This window comes from Papio anubis, chromosome 3 (genome assembly GCF_008728515.1).
Source record: "Papio anubis isolate 15944 chromosome 3, Panubis1.0, whole genome shotgun sequence".
Lineage (NCBI taxonomy): Eukaryota > Metazoa > Chordata > Mammalia > Primates > Cercopithecidae > Papio > Papio anubis.
In genome coordinates this window covers 34969691-34991763 of record NC_044978.1, presented here as the reverse complement: position 1 = coordinate 34991763, position 22073 = coordinate 34969691, and the positions used below count along the sequence as shown (strand labels likewise).

The 22073-nt window shown below is 36.9% G+C and overlaps 1 protein-coding gene across 4 annotated transcripts in view; it reads right to left on the bottom strand.

Moving 5' to 3' along the window:
• Positions 1-22073, bottom strand: part of DCHS2 (dachsous cadherin-related 2) — a 265813-nt gene that overhangs the window by 145356 nt on the left and 98384 nt on the right. For all 4 annotated transcript variants that reach the window (XR_002522266.2, XM_009207736.4, XM_021938883.2 and 1 more), the window contains exon 2: positions 6804-6995. Coding sequence is in view for 3 of the 4 variants with exons in the window: in XM_009207736.4 (XP_009206000.3) it covers positions 6804-6995 (192 nt within the window). In the remaining variant the exon portion in view is untranslated. The remainder of the gene's footprint in view (positions 1-6803; positions 6996-22073) is intronic.

Here is a 22073-nt window from a genome sequence, read left to right as displayed (position 1 = left end):
CGATCAAATAAAGATTGAAAAGTGAGGAAATGGAGACGCCTATTTTAGTAGACTTGCTGTGTAGGAAAGGAGAGGAATAAAATGGTTTTCTGAAAAGGTACATGACATCAAAAGGGAATCCAGAGTAGTTTTTTAAGATAGGGACTATTATTATGCCCTGTATGCTTATGAGGGTCATTCAAAAGAACTTGATAAATTAAAGATGCAGGAAAAAAGAGAAAATCATTATAAAAATGTTATCTGTAAGAAGGCCAGAATGGATGGGACCCTAAATAGTAGAGATAATTGCTTTTGATGCAAACAGCGACATTTCTAAAAAGATAATAGAAAAGAAGGTAAAGAATGTGAGCTAATATACAGGTAGGTTAGTGGATTATTTGGTGGCAGGAAGGTAAGACCTTCCGCTCTCAAGCAGACCTGTTATTTTTCTCCAAGTATGTTCAGCTGCTGCAAGGGTGGAAAAGGCAGAGTCAGATTTACACAGGGCTGGGGTTTTACCAGGAGAGTTCTACTGAGTGGGGAAGATAAAGGAAGTTTGCAACCATATGACTTTAGTGATGGGTAACAAATCAATGATCTAAACATGGGAGAAGAATTGTTGATTAGAGTGGATGTGCTACAGTAAATTAGACAGAAAGATAAAAGTGCTTATCAGATCTAGCATGCTTGAAGCCAAGATGTCAAAGCTGTGCAATTACTGGTGACAATCCTTGGAAATTAGAAAGTCAAGGAACTGAGAGGCTCAGGGTGTTGTGTTGTTCAGCAAATGAATAGTAAAGTCTCCCAGAATGATGAGGAAACTGGTGAAGAGGAAGACTATGAACAAAGTGTGAAAGTCCTAAGTGATAAAGAGGTTTAAATCATGATGGGGGAAAAAAAAAAAAGAGGAGGAGTATCTATGGTATAGTCACACAACAAGAACTTCAAAAGGGATTCATTTTTGATGGAGAAAGGAGTAGAAATTATTTGGATGCTGCCCTGGGCAACAAACAGGGCACCTAAATCACTTCCTGCCAGCTTGTGATTGGTGGACTACGGGCTTCCTCGTGAGAGTGCAGAAAGGAATGGGTATCCTTGGCGGGTAGGTTGTTTTTAATCAGGGCCATAAGTTAAAGGAACAATCAGAGACAAACTTAAGTTCATAAAGGAGTTTGCTAAATAATGGACCATGAGTTCCAAAGGGCATGGTAGAAGAATTTCGAAGGGCAGAGAAGGCGGGTAGGTGTATTAGTCCATTCTCACATTGCTATAAAAAAAACCTGAGACTGATTAATTTATAAGGAAAGAGGTTTAATTGGCTCATGGTTCTGCAGGTGAACAGGAAGCATAGCAGCTTCAGCTTCTGGGAAGGCCTCAAGAAGCTTCCAATCATGGCAGAAGGCAAAGGGGGTGCAAGACGTCTTACGTGGTAGGAGCAGGAGCAAGAAAGAGAAGGCGGAGGTGAAGGGGTGTTGCCACACGCTTTTAAACAACCAGATCTCATGAAAACTTGCTCACTATCATGAGAACAGTACCAAGGGGGAATGGTGCTAAACCATTCATGAGAAATCCACCCCCATGATCCAAACACCCCCCACAAGGCCCCACTTCCAACACTGGGGATTACAGTTCGACATGAGATTTGATGGGACCCAGATCCAAACCACATCAGTAGGAGATTGATTCAAATTAAGGGATGAACTGAGCAGGGCGGGGAGGAGAATATGGGTAATAATAAAAGGCTGGGATGCTTAAACTATTAGAGATTAGAAGGCGGTAAAGAGGTATTGAAGATATTTTGGGATACATCCTGCTCATAAAGAATGGTGGGAAATCTAAGATATGGTCCAGACACTTTAGTTAGAAAACACGGTACAATGGGGCAATGGGGCAACTGCTCATTCCTAGAACAGGTGAAGGGTGGTAATGAAGCAAACAAAAGACAGGAATAAGCATTTGAACATTTGTTAGAACATGAAAAAACATACTCTATTAAAATGAAAATGAGCGTGCCTTTTCACTCAGCAAGTTTACGTTTTGATAGTAACTGCGTTGCACACAAACTATGAGCACAACTTCAGTAGCCAACTTTTCTCATGAATGTATACACCAGTGAAGAGCTCAGTCCATTTACTTCCTATATTGCTTGTCTGACAAAATCCTCCCTTAAACAATTGAGTGGTGAGATGGAGTTGAAATAGTTTTATCTCAAACACATATGTCAGCTACAGAATCCAGGATGTAACAAAAAAATAGAGTGTTAACAAGCATACACACCAAAAAAAATCTATGTGGTAAAAATGAATGGGAAAAGGAAACAGAAAATTAGATATAAGCATGGAATAATTAAATTATAGAGTTTTATTGTGAAAAACCACTTGATTGCCAGTGTAATCCAATTGTTTGGTTCCATTATGTAATTTTATAGCATTCTCATGATTTATGAGATAAATAGCAACAGTAGTGGCAGCAAAAATGGAGTATTTCAGAAGTAATATCAGTAGAGCAGAAGTGACTCAGTTGAAAAAATATTGACAGTTATCACAAGGATAAACAAAGCAGTGACAACGAACATCAATTATTTTACAAGAAAAATTCTTCTACTGGCAGATAAAAATCTCTTAGTAACCACCGGCAAATGGGTTCTCAGCAATTTTCTTCTAAAGCACTTTCAGGACATTCATTAGAAACAGAAAGAATCAGAGGAAAAACCATAGATTGTCAAGGTAATAATATAAAGTTAAGGGACTTCTGTCAAGGTTCAGTTTATTGTTTTAAATAAATTCATTATGGCCTAGAATCCAACAACATAAACCTAAAATATCCTGTCTGCATTAATTTATTCTTTGAATGCAGTCTACATTGCTTTCAGGGGAAGACTACGGATCATTACCAACCTTGTCATCTTTCTCTTTACCAACCTTTTTGACTATGCATTTCTGAGGGACATGTACTGCTAATTAATATCGCAAAGAATAACTATGATAGATGCAGAAGTCACCCTGTAAAAACTCAGTTCATCACAGAAATTCATGAGGATTATGCAGTCAACAGAATAAACACTGCACACTGGATAACTTTATATTTGTATATAGGTTTATATACATATATACATACTATATGTGTATACATACACATACACTCACATGAAAGCACATATGCTGCTTGCTCTCCATATATTCTGAGGCAAACGCAAGGAATGCTGGAGGCTGTTTTAGGTCCAGAGTGAAGGTTAGGGATTTGTTAAAAGCCTGTGATATGGAGGCTCTTCTAGAATCTGTTTTTTAAAATGCATCCCTGGGCTTGTGCCAGGCCCTGTTTTCACAAAAACCTACTTCCAGGAGGGGTCCGGATTCCAAGATGGTTCCCTCCTACACACAGCTCCCTGCCTGGATCTCCACTCAGCCTCATACCTGCAAGACAGGCAAGAGGGCAAGAAGGAGAAAACCACAGCCAAGATGGAGAAGGTGTGCAAGTACTCAGGGGAGAAGGAAAATTCGAAGCTCTGATAACCCATTTCCAGGTACCAGATGTTAAAAAGACTCAGATTATAGAAACATCATGTTCCTTACCTTCACCAGGACTAAATGTGTCATTCTCTGCTCATCCTGAAAACAATGAATTGATCCTTTTTGGAGGTGAATATTTTAATAGCAAAAAAACTTGCTTACATAACCACCTCTATATCTACAATACCAGAAAGGACACCTGGATTAAAGTCAAAATTCCCAATTCACTTCTGGGACACTGTGCTCTCCAGGCTGTGGTGGTGCATTGATGTGACAGACAGGTTATGAGTGTTTGCAAGGGAGCTTGCTTCTCCTGATGGACAGCAGTTCTACCATTACAAGAATCTCTGTGTCCTGCATCTGGCCACCAAAACCTGGGAGCTAGATGAATCAACAGGGCCTCGTTTTGATCACAGTGGACAGCAGACAGTAGCCTGGAAGACACAGCTAGTTCTTTTTGGTGGTTTTCAGGAGAGTAATGTTTTAAACCCATTATTGAATTCTAGGATGGCATTATACAATTGTCTCAAAATCTATCAAGAATACATTTCTAAAGCCTTGGATTAATATTTGGGTGTGCATCTATTGGGCTGCAAATAATTACATAGACTTGAATTAATATAAATTCTGTTTACTCCTATTTTTTGTTTCCTACATATTTTCTTACATAGAATCAGGGATTCCTGAAACCACATAGTAAGGTATTGGCAAAAACCTAACCAAACAGATCATGAATATTTTATTGAATATAAAGGGCTGTACGTTCTTGTTCATTTTTACGTTTACTTGCAATACATTTAGACTCACTTTTTCCCAGAAATTCATAGCTTAAATAGGTGGATTCTCTCATTAATTTCAAAAGAGAACAATTAGACCAGAGGGGTGTTAGTAGGGTCTGTGTATACAAAAGAGTAGTAAGCAGATGAAAAAGAAACAAGGAAGGTCTTCAAAATGTATAAGTGAAAAATATAAGTAAAGTGTCCAAAATGAAATAAGTGAAAAAAAAAAAAAATCAAAGTGAGGAATGGTGTATATAGTAGGCCACCTTTGCTGTAAAAAATGCAAATTGAACATGTTGTTTCTAAACTGTATTTGGAAATGTAAATGGTCAAGAATAGTTAAGGCCAAGGCCTATGATAAAGCTAAAATAATTAAGAGAGATGTTGCTAGCACTAAAGTGGATAAATAGGTAAAAATGAGAATAACCATTTCAGTAAGTGGTGCTGGGTTAACCATAGGGAAAAAAATAACAAAACTTCATCCCACCAGATTGATAAAAAGTAAGTATGAAGGTAAGAAAACAATAAGAGAACACCCTCATATCCCTAAGATAAGCAAATATTTCTTAAAAGAACACAAAAATCACTAGCTATAAAGGAAAACAAACTGAGAAATTACTAAGCTCTATTATGATGAAGAACTTCTGTTCCTCAAAAGAAACCATTAAGGATAGAAAAGGCCAGCCACGGAATGGGAGAAAAATATATGCAATAAATATATCCAACAAAGGACTTTCAGGCCAAAAATATAAAGAACTCGGGCAAGTCAGTAAGACAAAGATCCAACAGTAACAATAGAAAATGAATAAAGGATTTTCTTCTTGTGAAGAACAGACACCTCACAAATTATACAAATAGCAATAAACATGAAAAAACCTCATTAGTTATCAAACAAATACAAAGTAAAACCCCAATGTGATACACCATTACATAAGTACTATTATTGCTATAATAGAAAAGGCATTAAATATCAAATGTTAGGGAGAATGTGTAGCAAATGAAATTTTCATACTTTACTGGTGGGAGTGCAATTCTACTCCTAAGTATATACGCAAGAGAAATGCTTACATTTGTTCACCATATTGCAAGTATAAGAACGTTAAAAGAAGCACATCCTAAAATGGGTACCATTAATTATAGGTTAAAATTATTGTATATTCACATAAAGTCATACTATAAACCAATGAGAATGAGTGAACTATTGCTATACACAGCAGCGTAAATGACTCCGGCAAATAATGTTCGGCAAAAGAAACTCGATAGAAACACATACTGTATGATTCCATTCACCGAAAGTTTAAAAAATTGGTATACTAATGCTTGGTGTTAGAAGTCAACAGTGGCTTCTAAAAAGGCAGGGATGGGGGGATGGGGAGGTGGAGGGAGGACGGTTACAACAAGAAGCAAAGAGGGGGCTTCTGGGTTTTCTCATTTGCTTTTATGGGTCTGTTCATTTTGCAAAAATCCATTGAGCTATACACTTATTATTTGTGCATTTCTCTGTATGCAATTTTATATGTCAATTTAAAAGTTTAACAACAAAAAAAGGCAAAAGAATCAAATTGAAAGTGCCTTCACTGATCAAGAATGGGTCAATGAGAACATCAGAAAGGATAGGGTCAGCAATGTATTGAAATACATTAAATTTTTTAAAATCCAGCAATTTATACTCAAACTAGAAAAAAATTATTGTTTACCTTTGGAGATAGTTAAGACAGCAAGTTACTATTTTAAAAACCTGGTAAAATAAAAACAAATAATAAAGCCTTATCCTGCATTTCCTATGTGAATTACACTTAAGAGTAGTCAAATAGTTGTTGTGAGAACATTTTCCTTAGTTGAAGAATTCCAGATAATAAATGTAAAGGAATAATAGAATTCAAAAGTTACCATTCTTCAACCTGTAACAAAATAATGGTATGTGTCTGCTGATGCAATAAGCAGCAAATGGCATCACCTAAATGAATCTGAAAACAGTCAGCTCTCTGTCTCTAATGCCAGTTTATAGGAAATAGAGGGAATGGAAGAACATGGTAAATGAATCCCAAGGATGTAATCAGCCACATTTAGCATGTGGAAAATCAACCGGACAAATGACTTGGTTTTTTTAAAAAACCATAGGAGAACAGGTAAGAGGCCTGACTGTTATACATGGAAACTTAAAGAATATATCAATCAAATCAATTTGTGAACTTATTGGGATTTTCATTCAAAGAAACCAACTATAAAAGACATGTTTAGATAATCAAGAAAATTTAACATAGAAAGGATATTAGCTATCATTAAAGCATTATTGTTAATGTTTTGTAGCTCTGTGTTTTCAAAGTCATTATTTTTAAGAGATATTATTGAATTATTTGTGGGTGAAATAACGTGCTTGATATTTGCTTCAAAAAACTTCAGCAAAGGAAAGAGGCAGTGACACATGAAGCAGAATGACCCAATTGTTGATCATCATTCGTCCTCTGTGGGTCACATAATCACAGTGGCTCACTCGTGATTATGTTTAAAATAGACTTCATACATAAAAACTTACCCCGTCCTTAGCTTTCACCAGGAGATCATAGGTAGCAGGATCCCTTTCCCTGTCGATATCTTGAGAAACACAGATTCGCCCATCATGAGGGTCGATCCGGAATGCCTGAGGTGCTTCATAGCTCAGAAATCCATCATAAAGAGAATACTCAATAAAGCCATAGAGTCCTGAATCTGCATCAGAGGCTGTCACCTATGAGACAGGAGGGTGATCGGGAGGAAATAGAAATGCTAGCATTACTTTTCAGTTAGTCATGAATTATTGCAATAATTTTCACAACCACATGACCCCCATAGCTATTCACAAAGCCTAGGCTTTGGTTTTATATCTCTCTCCTCGCTTACCTTCTGTGATAATTCCCCCTTCACTTTTCTCCTTTCTTTGTGAGTTCTCCTTTTCAATATCTTTTGCCCACTCATATCTTTTCAGATGATCTATGAAAGTTTGAGGTCCTTAGGGCTCAGCCCTATGTTCTTTTGTCTTCTTATTTCATTCACTATACCTAACTAATCTCATCCAATCTCAAAGATTTAAGAATACCCATAGGATTAAGGACCTGACAGCCAAGCTGTTGATTCCCTCTCATACCTAGGCCTTCAAGTGATACCCTTGATGCCCCCTACCTTTGAGAGCAGCAAGGGGAGGGCCAAGAAATCAAGACAGTAAATGCCACCATTACTAGTAACCCAATCCCAAGGACAGAATTCATGCTAGAATGTGAGAGTTGAGTCTCCCTGGCCAGCTTTCCTTCTGGGAGTAATGTCCCAGTCAGAGCCCTGCACAGTGGTATAGCATTCGGTCTGCAGGTGCCTGTAGGTACATGGGGAATGAAATCCAGCCCATGCTGTGCTCTCCAAAACAGGCACAAACGCTGACATGCCCAGAGGAAAAGGCACCATCTTATTTTGCCATACGTACCACTTATGTTACCAGCAATCCTGTGCCTGATAGAAAAGATGAAGCAAGTGAAATTATAAAAGCACTTAACTTATTTATACTAACTGTGGGAGTATACAGTGAGAAATACAATAGGCTCTATAGAACTGAAAAAATTCTCGAGCTCATAGGCTCATGATAGATAATGCTTTTAGTTTACAACCCAACTAACAGTAAGAGCAAACACCTACATAGCAGTTATAACAAAAGCAGCACTTATAATAAAAAGAGAGGAAGAGAGGAAAGAGAAGGAAGGAAGGAAGAAAGGAAGGAAGGAAGGAGGGAGGGAGGGAGGAAGGATTCTATGCTATAGAACACGTACTCTTATAAGAGCTTAAAATACATTACATACTTACAACCTACAGGTACTAATGTTCATTCTTCAGATCAGACAAGTCAGGCTCAGAGAGTTTATGTAACGGGCCAAAGGTCACATAAAGAATAAGTGTCAAAACTGAAATTCATATCCATACAATTGGCAGCAGAGGGCATGCTCTAATGACCATGATCTATGTGCTGCCTCCCAAATCTGACACCTTGTCATATAATCCTTTATTCACAGAAAAATCAGACCCCAAATCTCTTGACCTTCCTCTGATGCAGAATGTGCTAGATTATGTGTAGCGCCATTCCAAGTAAATGTTTACCCCATGTATATGTTGTTTCTCACCGTAATATCATTAACATGAAGGCAACTAGTAATGGTGCCTGTGCTCTTAAGTCTTAGCTGAACCTTTTATTCCATATGATCAAATTCAACTGGGTTCCAGAAAGCAGAAATATAGAGAAAGTGATCACAATTGGAATAAAAGAGAATTAAGCAGATTAATTCAGAAAGTCCAAATTCCCATTAATGGACATCACAGAAAAAGAGAAGAGAAAACAGATAAAATGGAAAAAAAAAAGGAACAAAGGAGCAGCTATTTCTTTGCCACAAAGACACATATGGGCGAGGTCCCCAGAGTCACTCTGACAGGGAAGGAGAGAGATGGAAGAGGCCTTCTGGCTTTTAACTTCTTCAGCCCAGAAGCCGTGCTCAGCTCACATTCCACTGGGCAGAACTAGTTATGTGTTCCCAGCTTAGCTGCAAGGGAAGCTGAGAAAAGGAGAGGAGCATAAGGATATTTGGTGCATACAAATGGTCTCTGTCATACATATCATTTAGTGTAGAATATAAGAAGACAGGCACTTAAGATTATGTAGGTCTCCGAGTAGATGTAGTGAAACTCAAGCAAGTGGAAAGTTCTACCCAGAAATGGCTACCCAATACCATTAGGTTTAGTTTTAGAAAATAACTCTGGCTGTCTTGCATATATTTGTAAGGCTTTTAGGAGGAAGGCAAAAATAAAAGACAATTTCATCACCTACAATATTTGTGCTCCTGTTATACTCATTTAACTCTGTACTGAAAGCAAAATAATCAGCTTTTCATCAATACAATATACATGCAGGAGCTACACTTTAATTACAGTACTTTCCAAATAAAGCCTCACCCTGATAACGTGTTCAACAAAGTTCTCCATAAACCGTCTCCTTCATCCTGTTCCATCTTGAGCATATAACTAGAATGTGACTTTTGGAGCTATTTTGAAGTAGTCTAGCTTAGTGGTTCTCAACTAGGGACAAATTTGCCCCCAAAGAAAACATTTAGTATGTCTAGAGACATTTTTGGTTGTCACAACTGGGGAAGGGTTTCTACTTTCATTTAACAGGTTAATTCGAGAGATACTGCTACAATGTATTATATAACATCCTACAACGCCTAAGATAGACTTCACAACAAAGAATTATCTGGCCTAAAATGTTAGTAGTGCCTAGACTGAGAACTCCTGGGCATGATGAAACTTCTACCAACTGGCAGTGTTATTTTCCCGCTTTAATTGTCTATTTTTTGAACTGATGATACAGCCTTTAAATTTATCTTTTCTCTCATCTAACTCATATTCTGTAGCAAAATTATTCATCCTGTGCAACCATCTAACATATTTATAAGTTCTTCTCATCATGTCTTCTCATATTGTGATTCTTCTCATCAGTTGGGCTGAAGCAGGAAATCCACAAATTTCCCCACTACAAAGAACTAAACTCCATATACATTTGGTCTATTCTATTCTGACAGCTGTTGATAATTTAGCAGCTTCAAATTCCTGAAGACACCAAATATATCTTCCAAAGCCATATGGTATTCTCAATAACTTCGCCTTCATTGAAAGACACATACAGTGAACTTTTAAATTCTAAAATTCATTCTTAGCCTTTAATAGTACATATTAATAAGTAATTCAGCTTATATAAAACAAATTTCCTTATTTCCGCTTTCAAGACCTTTTTCTCATCTGGACTTTTGGCAAAGCAAAATGTAAGGACACAAAAGTAGGATAAGAGTATTGATGTCAATTTATGTTAGCAATTCATATTCTGAGTTTCAGAATCATAACATAAGAATGTTTTTCTCCCTGTTTTGACCAAAACACCTGAAAATATTGACCTAGTATTCTCAACAACATGTCCCACCTATTGGGTCTTGAATGCCTGGAATTAATATTGGGTCTTGAATGGCTAGAAATAATTTGACATCTTTCTAAGATTTATATTTTCCAAAATCCATTGACTGACACATAAAACTTAGGCAAATTGAATAATAGCACATGGAAATGGCTTTGTCAAAGCTTCAAGAGGAAATCTTGCTTAGTTAATAAGCTCTGTGGGTCCTTTCTCCAGAGATGGTTGTTTAAATTGAGGCAAGAGGCACCTGGCCAATTCTATTATTGCAATCTTATGATGCTGATTGAGCATCAAGAGGATATCTCAGGAGGATTTTTATCCCTATATCTACTTACTGAGCCACATTACAGCACTCTCAATAACATTCCTGTGTTCTTCATCTCAATCTCAATTTACCTATTTTAGACAGAGATGAATCTGATACTTTTTACTGTAAACTTCTTCCAACTCAGAATTGTTCTCCCTGAGTCTGATCTTTCACAAGTTTGATGGAAACATTATAAAAATGCAAAATATCAACATATTATTAAAATCCCCCTGATTCCATTATTAGCTTTCTGAGATTTAAACAATTTTTATCAGACAAGGATGCACACTCTCACTACTCTTATTCAACATAGTACTGGAAGTCCTAGCCAGAGCAATCGGGCAAGAGAAATAAATAAAAGGCATCCAAATAGGAAAAGAAGCCAACCTATCTCTCTTTACTGACAATATAATTCTATACCTAGAGAATTCATAAGACTCTGCCAAAAGGCTCCTGGAACTGATAAACAACTTCAGTAAAGTTTCAGGATACAAAATCAATATACAAAAATCAGTAGCATTCTTATACAGCAATAATGTTCAAGCTGAGAGCCAAATCAAGAACACAATCCCATTTACAATAGCCACCAAGAAATACAATAACTAGGAATAAATCTAACCAAGGAAGTAAAGGATCTCTACAAGAAGAACTACAGAACACTGCTGAAAGAAATCATAGACGACACAAACAAATGGAAAAACATTCCATGCTCACTGATTAGAAGAATCAATATTGTTAAAATGGCCAGACTGTCCAAGGCAATCTATAGATTCAATGCCATTCCTCTCAAACCACCAATGTAATTTTTCACAGAACTATAAAAAACCATTCTAAAATTCATATGGAACTGAAAAAACACCCCAATAGTCAAAGTAATCCTAAGCAAAAAGAACAAAGCTGGAGGCATCACATTATCCAACTTCAAATTATACTATAGGGCTACAGTATGCAAAACAGCATGGTACTGGTATGAAAACAGAAACATAGACCAATGGAACAGAATAGAGAACCCAAAAATAAAGCATCACACCTACAGCCATCTGATCTTTGACAAAGTTGTATAAGCAATGAGGAAAGGACTCCTTATTCAATAAACGATGCTGGGGTAGCCGGCTAGTCATATACAGAAGATTGAAACTGGATCCCTACCTTTCACCATATACAAAAATTAAATGAATTTTAATTTCAACCGAATGAATTTTAATTTTAATACACAATAATTCACAATATACAAATATTTAAATGGATTAAATATTTAAACGTAAGACCTCAAACTATAAGAATCCTAGAAGAACAACATTCTGGACATTGGCCTTGGCAAAGAATTTATGACTAAGTCCTCAAAAGCAATTGCAACCAAAACAAAAATTGACAAGTGGGACCTAATTAAACTAAAGAGATTCTGCACAGTATAAGAAAATCTCAGCAGAGTAAACAGACAACCCACAGAATGGGAGAAAATAATCTCAAACTATGCATCTGACAAAGGTCTAATGTCCAGAATCTATAAGGAACTTAAATAATTCAACCAGCAAAAAACAAATAACCCCATTAAAAAGCTGGCAAAAGACATTAACAGACATTTCTAAAAAGATGACATATAAGCAGCCCACAAACATATGGAAAAAATGCTCGGTATCACTAATCATCAGAGAAATGCAAATCAATACCACAATGAGATGCCATCTCTCACCAGTCAGAATAGCTATTATTGAAAAGTCAAAAAATAACAGATGCTGATGAGGCTATGAAGAAAAGGGGATGCTTATACACTCTTGGTGAGAATGCAAATTAGTTCAGCCACTATGGAAAGAAGTATGGAGATTTATTAAAGAACTACCATTCTAACAATAATCCAATTACTGAGTAAATATCCGAAGGAAAATAAATTATTCTACCAATAAATTATTATAGCAAAAACATAGAATCAACCTAGGGACCCATCAATGGTGGATTAGACAGAGAAAATGTGGAACATATGCACTATGGAATGCTGCACAGCCATAAAAAAGAACAATATCATGTCCTTTGCAGAAACATGAATGCAGCTGGCTGCCATTATCCTAAGGGAATTAACACAGGAACAGAAAACCAAATACTGCAGTTCTCACTCATAAGTGGGAGTTAAACATTATGTACATATGGGTATAAAGATGGGGACAATAAACACAGGAGACTACTAGAAGGAGGAGGTTGGGAGAGGGTTGAAAATCTACCCATTGGTTGCAATGCTCACTGCCTGGGAAATGGGATGAATTGTACCCCAAACCTCAGCATCACGCAAACCTGCACATGTATCCCTTGCATCTAAAATAAAGGATGAAATTACAAAAAATACAAATAAATAATTTTTATTACTTCCTTCATGTTAACATCCAGGTAAGAATTCCTCCCTATGAATGTGCCACGAAGACAGGAGACAAACTGAAATCATTGGCTCTTGAAGGCATGTTTCCATGGTTTTTGTATGTTTTACAAGTGGAAAGGATCTGCTTGCATCCCCCCCATCAGGATAACAGGGCTTCCTCCCCTTCAACATCAGTGGTCAGTGCAGCCATTTATATCAGCCAGACTCCACCCAAAAGGCATGATGTGACAAGTTTGGCCATAATTCCTCTATCCACTCCTAAGTAACTCTATACTTAACTCAGCAAAAGTTGTGAAAAAAAATAAAAAGGTCTCAGAGCCCAGTAAAAAAGAGCAATAAAACAGGAGTTCTAGGGGGAAAAATGGCAGCACTTGAGATGAAATTTAAAATTAAATAACCCACTTTTTTTCTTATTACAATTTCCAGTTTTTCTATCCATGAACATTTAACAATTTGTTTGAAGAAACAAAGTTATTAACACAACACACACATAGAACTTTACATAGAAAAGAAGGAAAAAAATCATTAAATAACCTTTTACATTTGAAGCACTGGACAACCACTGATCCCACAGCTGAAACAGGACTATAATATTCCAGTGGAACTTGGAATCAGCATTGGGGCCCACAACTAATGCAAGTATGCCACGCTCTCTGGACACGACTTGGCAAGTTCACCAAGTTCCAAAGTCTAATGATCGAGGCTTGATCTTTATTTTCTGAATCGTTTGGCAGCCTTTCACACAGCTAGTCATCGCCTCCTTATTGAAACATATTCTTCATCAGACACCACATTATGGCCGTCCTCCTCATGCACCACCTTAACTGACCTCACCTCAGTTTCCTTCACTGGTTTTGTATTCTCTTCCTGGTTTCTGAACACTATAGCACCCGGTCTTGGGACTACCTCTTTTCAATCCACACTGACTGCTTGTAGGGGACTGAATGCTGGCCTCCAAAAAAACTCTGTCAGTGTTCTAATCCCCAGAACCTGTGACTATTCTCTTATTTGATAAAGGAGTGACCACTACCTTATATGGCAACAGACAAGATTAAGTTGAGGATTTTGAGAGAAGAATCTTATCCTTGCTTATCTGGGTGGGTCCTATATCCAACAAATGTCCTTACAAGAGATAGGCAGAGGAAGGTTTGCCCAACAGAAGAGGAGGAGGCAATGTGACCAGGGAAGCAGAGATTGAAGGGATGTGGTCACAAGTCAAGGAACACCAACAGCCACCAGAAGCTGGAGGAGATAAAGAATGGAATGACCCCAGAGCCCCCAGAAGGAGCAAAGCCCTGCTGGATTGCAGACTTCTAGTCTCTAGAATTGGGAGAAAGAATAATTTCTGCTGTTTCTTTTTTTATTTTATTTCATTTTATTTTTTGAGATGGAGTCTCACTCTGTCACCAGGCTGTAGTGCAGTGGCAGGATCTCAGCTCACTGCAAGCTCTGCCTCCCGGGTTCAAGCGATTCTCCTGCCTCAGCCTCCCAAGTAGCTGGGACTACAGTGCGTGCCACTATGCTCAACCAATGTTTATTTTATTTTATTTTATTTTTTATTTTTAGTAGAGACGAGGTTTCACCATGTTGGCCAGGATAGCCTCGATCTCTTGACCTCGTGATTCGCTCGTCTCGGGCTCCCAAAGTGCTGGGATTAAAGGTGTGAGCCACCACACCCGGCCCAATTTCTGCTGCTTTAAGCCACCAAATTCTTGGTAATTTGTTACTGCAGCCCTAGGAAATTAGCACACTCTCTGAGTGGTCTGACCAGCCCATGGCACTATACCAATCTCTGTGCCAATGACTCCCCAATTCTAAATCTCCATCTGGGCTCCAGACTCTGCATCCTTATATGCCAACTCACACCTCACACATCTCAAGTGACTAATTGGCATCTCAAATGCAACCTGCTCAAAGGGAACTCCTGATTCCCACCCCACTCCACCCTACAATCTGCTACCCTCCCAGTCTTTTTAGTGACTTATACTACCATTTCACTTTCTGCTACACGCAGAGAGATCCTGTTTAAAATGACACCAAATCCTATTACTCTCTTGCTCAGACGCTTTCAACAACTTCCCATCCTACCCAACATAACCCAAGTCTTTAATCTGACCCCTGGCTATTTTTCTGACCTCATCCCCCACTCCTCTCCAACTCTCTCACTCCCCTCTGGACATACCCATCTCCTCGACAGTCCTGGAAAACACTGGCTTGTTCCCACCTTAGGGCCTTGTACTTAGTGTTCTCTGTGCCTGCAAGGCCTTTCCGCCAGCCTTTAGTATAACAAGCTCCTGTCTCTAAAATCTACTCTTTGTACACCTAATCAGACAGGCTTTGCTTGATGCTCTAGTCAAGAGTGTCACTTTACCTCTGTCTCACCCTTTTTTTTTTCTTAACCCTGCTTTGTTTTCTTCAGAGAACTTATCTCCATGTTATGTTGCATTATATATTTTTATTTATTTGTGTATTGATAATAACATGTCTTCCCCACTGGAATTTAAGCTTCAGGACAACCATTACACTGATCTCGCCCCACCCCTAACCACCCCTGCTGCATCTCCAGCAGCCATAACACTGGTGCCTAGTTCATACTGAGGTGCTAGAAATGTCTGTTGCATGAATTAATGAATACAAAACAGGTTTAAAAATAACTTTGTAGGCTATTTTTCTCTGTTGTTCTTCAGGAGGAGGCAGAACAAGATGGTTCATGACACTCATCAAACACTCATTAAAGAACAATAATTTTACTCATAAAACACTATTAACGAAGCTATATTATCATAGAATAAGATCCATAATGCTTTTTCAAAGTCACTAAATGCTACAACTAAAATCAGCTAGGCAAAAAGAAAAGAAAGAAAGAAAGAAAAGAAAAAAGAAAAGAAAAGAAAGAAAGAAAAGAAAAGAAAGAAAGAAAAGAAAAGAGAAAAGAAAGAAAGAAGAAGAAGGAAGGAAGGGAAGAAAAGAAAAGAAAAGAAAAGAAAAGAAAAGAAAAGAAAAGAAAAGAGAAAGAAAAGAAAGCAGATCAAAGCAATGTGGGAACTATTAAGGATGTTAAAGACAGAACATCTTTTAAAGAGGTTTTAACACAAAATGTATGTTCAGAGATACAATATTAGATGAATAAGGCTGAATACACATCCTGGATTGACCTGGAAAGAGTTGTTACAATAACATGTTTTTATTGCCTTAATTGAAGAATGAGTTTAAGAAACCATGGATTCTATTACTTAAATTATTGTCCTTTCTTCCCACCTCAAAAAAGCAGTCTAAGGAAATTTTGTGAAAGGAGACCAGTGGGGTTTAGGGAAATGGAAAGTAACTTGTCCTATAAGGTGTTACAAAATAAACAATTAAAATAGTGTGATCTAATAAAAGAATTGGCAGGCAGATCAATAGAACACAAAAGCAAGACCTGAAACGGATCCTACTAAAACTAAAATTGTATATAACAAAGAAAACCATTGAAGAATGTGGGTTTATTCCCATAAATTGCTAGAAAAATTGGCAAAATACATGAGAAAAAATCAGGATTGATATTAACCTCAGACCAAAATAAATTCTACACCAATATGTTAAATGTAAATAATGAAATCATTTAAAGCACAAAGAATATATAAAGAAATATTTGGCTGATCCTTACATTGAAAAGAAATTTCAAAGTAAAGAAGAATTTCAAAATTAAAGCAGATCACAAAGGAAAAAGTCAATAAATTGACTACATAACGGCTTAAACTCCATTATGTCAAAAATGTACACAAAATATTAAAGGCAAATGAGGTATGATATCTGCAACAAATATATATTAAAATGTTAATGTCCTTAATATAGAAAGAGGCCTTCAAAAATAAAAATAATATGGATTTCCCCATAAAAAAAAAATGGCCAAAGGACATGAACAGGCAATTCATAGAAAAATATATTAAAGATATTCAACTTCACATGTAATTAAATAAATAAAAATAAAATAATACTTCTGCCTTCCAAATTAGCAATCATTAAAATAATATATTAAGTTGTAGAAAGATGTATTAAGTATATGCTTATTCTTATAGCCCATCTGAAAAGTAACTTTGAGTTTTCCACATATACATGTTAAACATTCTCCCGAATCTAAAAATATTCATCTCTTTTGACTCTGTTAGCATATTTCTAAGAATATACATGGAAAGATATTTGTATGAAAAACATAATGTGGCATTATTTATTCTAAAACCCGAATGTCCAATCAGAAAAGAGTTGTTAAATAAATTAAAATTCATTCATAAGAGAGAATTCAATGTAGTCATGAAAATTGTATATTTAAAGGCACAATAAAAGGTTCAAAATATTGTGTTGAGTAAAAAAAAGTAACTAAAAATTACATATAAAAATCCCATTTATGCAAAAAAAATTCAATGTATAGAATTTAAAACTGAAAGGAAATAAGCGAAGGGTTAAGTGATTTAAGGTGGGGAATAGGTAATTTTTATGTTTTTATTCCATTCATTTCTTTCCCAAATTTTCAATCATACATGTAATTTTTGTTTGTTTGTTTGTTTGTTTTTGAGACGGAGTCTCGCTCTGTCGCCCAGGCTGGAGTGTAGTGGCCTGATCTCGGCTCACTGCAAGCTCCGCCTCCCGGGTATACGCCATTCTCCTGCCTCAGCCTCCCGAGTAGCTGGGACTACAGGCGCCCACCACCACGCCCTAATTTTTTGTATTTTTAGTAGGAGACGGGGTTTCACTGTGTTAGCCATAGTGGTCTGGATCTCCTGACCTCATTATCCGCCCACCTCAGCCTCCCAAAGTACTAGGATTACAAGCGTGAGCCACCGTGCCCAGCCAAATACATGTAATTTTATGGAAACATTATTATAAAAAAGATGAGCATCAAAAAATATTAATCCTAAAAAGAAATTATATTTGATAGGCATTGGCCATCTGTCTTGAATTATTATGAGTGCATCTTCACAGTACTGGGTTCTTGAAGACCCACTACAGCATGGATGGGGAGGAGTCACAGGACTGAAGGCATTCCTGATGTCTAAACCAGGGGTGAGCAAGGGCAGGACAGTAAATATTTCAGGCTGTACAAGCCATAAAGCCTCTGTTACAACTACTCAACTCTGCCATTTTAGCATGAAAGAGCCATGGACAATAAGTAAATGAATGGCTGTGTTCTAGTAGAATTTTATTTACACATACCAATATTTGAATTTCAAGTCATTTTCAATTATAATGAAATATTATTTCTCTCTCTCTTTTTTCAAGCATTTAAAAATGTAAAAACCATTCTTAGCTTTTGTACCAGGTGGTACAAAAACAGACAGGAGGCTGGATCTGTCTTTACCAGAGAGAGAGAGAGTTTTTTTTTAAAGGACCTAAACTATTTGTCTTCAAAATGCTTTCACTGAGTGAAATTTTTACATCATGACTTTATATTTTACAAAATTTTCATTTTAATCATGTTTGTCATTGGAAAAACTAAAACAGAAAACGGATCTATTACAGGATCCAGTAATTATTTTATCAAGATCCTTTTAACTTTAAATCTAATCACACTCCACGACCCCTGCCCCTCCAAGCAAAACACACACACAAATCAAATGAAACAAAAACCTCTCCATGGTACCTATGCGAAAAGGAATTGAAGGAAGTTAAAGTTAGAGAAATAGAGTGCCCACACAGGAGCTCTCATTCCAGAGCTCTTCTCTACCAAACACTGTTTCAATAAGGCGTTGTCTGCCCTCACAGCTAAGATACTCATCTTTAAGAGAAAAGTTAATTTATATTTATGGCATAAAAATTAGGTTGCTGGTAGCTGATCCACAGACTGGCACTTAAACATCATTTTAGTTACTTGCTTTTGAGTTATTAAATTATTTCAGTGAACTGACCTAGGCTGTTGATACTGTTAACCCTGTGACAAAAGAATAGATCGAAATATCAATTGTAAGTAACTGGCTGAGTAATGTTCAAAAATCACCTCACTTTTATATCACTAAGTCATAATTCACACACATACACACACACACACACACAGGCTCCAAATACACCTACATCATCTTTCACTTCCAGATGCACCTGAAAAACAAGTTATGATGTCTACTTTCCCAAGTTCTTACTATATGACTTTCAAATTCTCTTTTTAACTGTTTATTATTAGCATTAACAGTGTTATTAACAAGTGAAATTCTCTTAGTTCTGGTTCATATGATCATTTGTCATGTACAACTCTGTTCAGGACAACAATCATTTTCAAATACATTTGTAGTATTCTCTTCATCACCAAACAATAATAAAACAGAGAGAAAGAAACCATATGTAAACAACAAAGCAATCCATGACCGAATATTTTCATAGTATTCTTACAGGTATCTGGAAACACAAAAAAAGTACATGATAAGAAAATTTTATTCATCAAAAAATGAATTTGGATTACAAATACTATATGTCCATCATAGATATTGGCAATGTCTAACACCATAAATCCTTAAATGACAGACAAATTCACGAGAGGATCCTAGCTAAGTATTTCTTCCAAGGTTTTATTTCCCTGAAGCTCAGAAGTAAATTCTTTGGCCAGTATGAATCACATATGTAATTTGGCAGAAGGAACAGACTTAGAAAAGCTGACACTTATTTTTAGTTTTTGTTCTTACCTCTAAGATTTCACAATGGAATTAATTTTCACATACGCCTCATATACACAGGCATCAGTACTTTCAAACTGCTTAGTAAACGTCTTCTTTTCTCCGTCTTCATTCTCTGGTTTGGTTACCTCATCCAGTCTCATGATTTTAAATATCTCCTATATGAGGGTAGCTTCAACTTCATGTCTCTGGCATGAACCCTTTCCCTGTGCTACAGATTCATATATGGAAATACTTCCATGACTTTCGCATTTGCAGTACAAGGAAAGCATTCAAATCTAAAAATAGGCAGATCAGAGAGTCACTGATGCTGTGTTTGCAAGAGGAGGCAAAGTGCTGAAGGAGAAGAGGAAGAGTTAAAAAGACTGAGGGAAAGGAGTGCTTCTCCAGGAGAGGGGCCATATGCAAATGAAAACAAAAGTCCAGGCGAAAGGACAAGACAATGGGCAACTGGGTCAGCCAACCTCATCTGACAACTCAACATCCTCTCAACACCTTATGGGTTGGATTGCATTGCAAGAATCCCAAGTAAAAGGTGACTTTCAATGTTTTGGGGGTTCTGTGTGTTCCCAGCAGAGAACAAGATACTGTTTACCCCGCAATCACCTGTACTCCACCAATGTGAACAGCAGGAGATGAAGGCAATGGGCCACATGATGGCCCTGACCTGTTGAAAGCTAAAGCTCATTTCCTTTTGACCAATATTCTAACTCAAGATAGAAGACCACTGTGCAGAGTTACATAAATGTTACTATTCCCAGAGAAAATAAAAATCTGAATAACATACCCCAAACTACTAACAGGTGTTCTCTCTTGGGGTACAATCATGGGAAAGGTTAACTTATAAAATGACACAGTTTTGTAAACAATGTTTTATACTGAGCCTGATATACTTTATATACACCAAAAGTATGTACACATGGTATGATTGTTAAGGGCCACCCTCTTCCCACTCCACCCACAAAGATACCTTGAAATGCCCATGAAGTCCAGAGAGGGGAGCTGGTTGTTGATTTTTTTTCAAACGATTCACATTTAAGCATCTCCCTCTTTTTGGGAATGAGTGTCATAATTCAGAATCATTTGACTTTTATCTTTTAGCTGTATCTCCCCATATATGTTTTGTAAAACAAAGAGATACCCTAAATTTATGCACAGAGGTCTTCCCAGTGGAAGGATGCATTCCCAGATATAAATATGAACAGGTGCACTCTAAACTCAAGGGAAAACCATGGGTTAAAAAAAAATTCTAATGAAAAAGACAAAGAGTAGGATGGCAAAGTGAGTAAGTTCACAATATAAACTTAAGGGCTGTGATTTCCAGTATGGACTGTGACTGGCTGCACTATAGCTAACTGCTTCAGTTTTCACACCTGCAAAAGAGTCGTAGTCACAATGGGCAAATATTAAGGTCTGGAAACCTATTCTCAATTTAGCAGCTTTGCTTCATGGAGGAAAAAAGAAAGCCATGCACATAGATCTAACTACGGAAGTGTGGACTGCACTGTTTTGTATACCAGCTCCCAATACAATCACTTTTACAGAACTCTATATTTATTGTAAACATACTATTTAGGGGACTTACATTTTAGTGTCCCCTTTATAAAGACGTACAGGAAAACCATTTTCTCAGGCCTTAGTATCAGGGAAAGTCAATGCTGCTTGTCCTGATCAGTTAGGAATGTTTCTAACTTGGGGACTATATGAGTCTTACCACTTCACTGATGTAGCTTTAATATATGTGTATAATCTTGCATAATCCACTTCCATGTACTAAGGCTTCCTGATTTCATCTCACTATTCCATTTGACTTTTGTCCTGATTTCTTTAATCTTATCTTCATCTTACTGAGTTTTTTGTAGTTTTTTTAGCAGCTCATATTATATTTTTAAGTAGATGGATAATAAAATACATTAACTTAACAAACAGTATCCAATAGAAATGAATGTTACAAGCATACAGCTATATGATTAATACCTGATTAAAGAATTTAAACCTAGGGAATGTTTTCAGCCCAGAAGAGACCAACAGGTAACTCTAAACATGCCACTAAAATGAATTATTTGCATAGCGCATTTCTTGTAAGTTAGAACTTCTACGTGTTGAATTCAAGTCCCATTCACATGGCTTTTCAGCTAATCTCTCAGTGTTTCAAGTCCATGATTGAGCTGGAAACTTTTGGTTGGGGAAAAAAAATGGGCTTCATATTTTAACACATATGGAGTTGAGACAAAGACAGTATGGAGATATAAAATGATTCTTTTAAAAAGATTTTCTTTATGGAGTAGTTTAATTAGATGTTGTATTTCATGGTATGATATTCGCAATGTCTTCAACATCCCAATGTCATAAGTGCTGCCTTAATTCTGCCTATGTCCAAAAGGTACTTTTAAGCTAAAAAGCAGGACTTTCCTGCCACAGTACCCTATAGAATGTTTCATTATGTCATATGCTAGTCTAATCTCTACAGTCTTTCAGAAATGTCCCACCGGTCCACTCTTTTGCTGTTTCAGCCC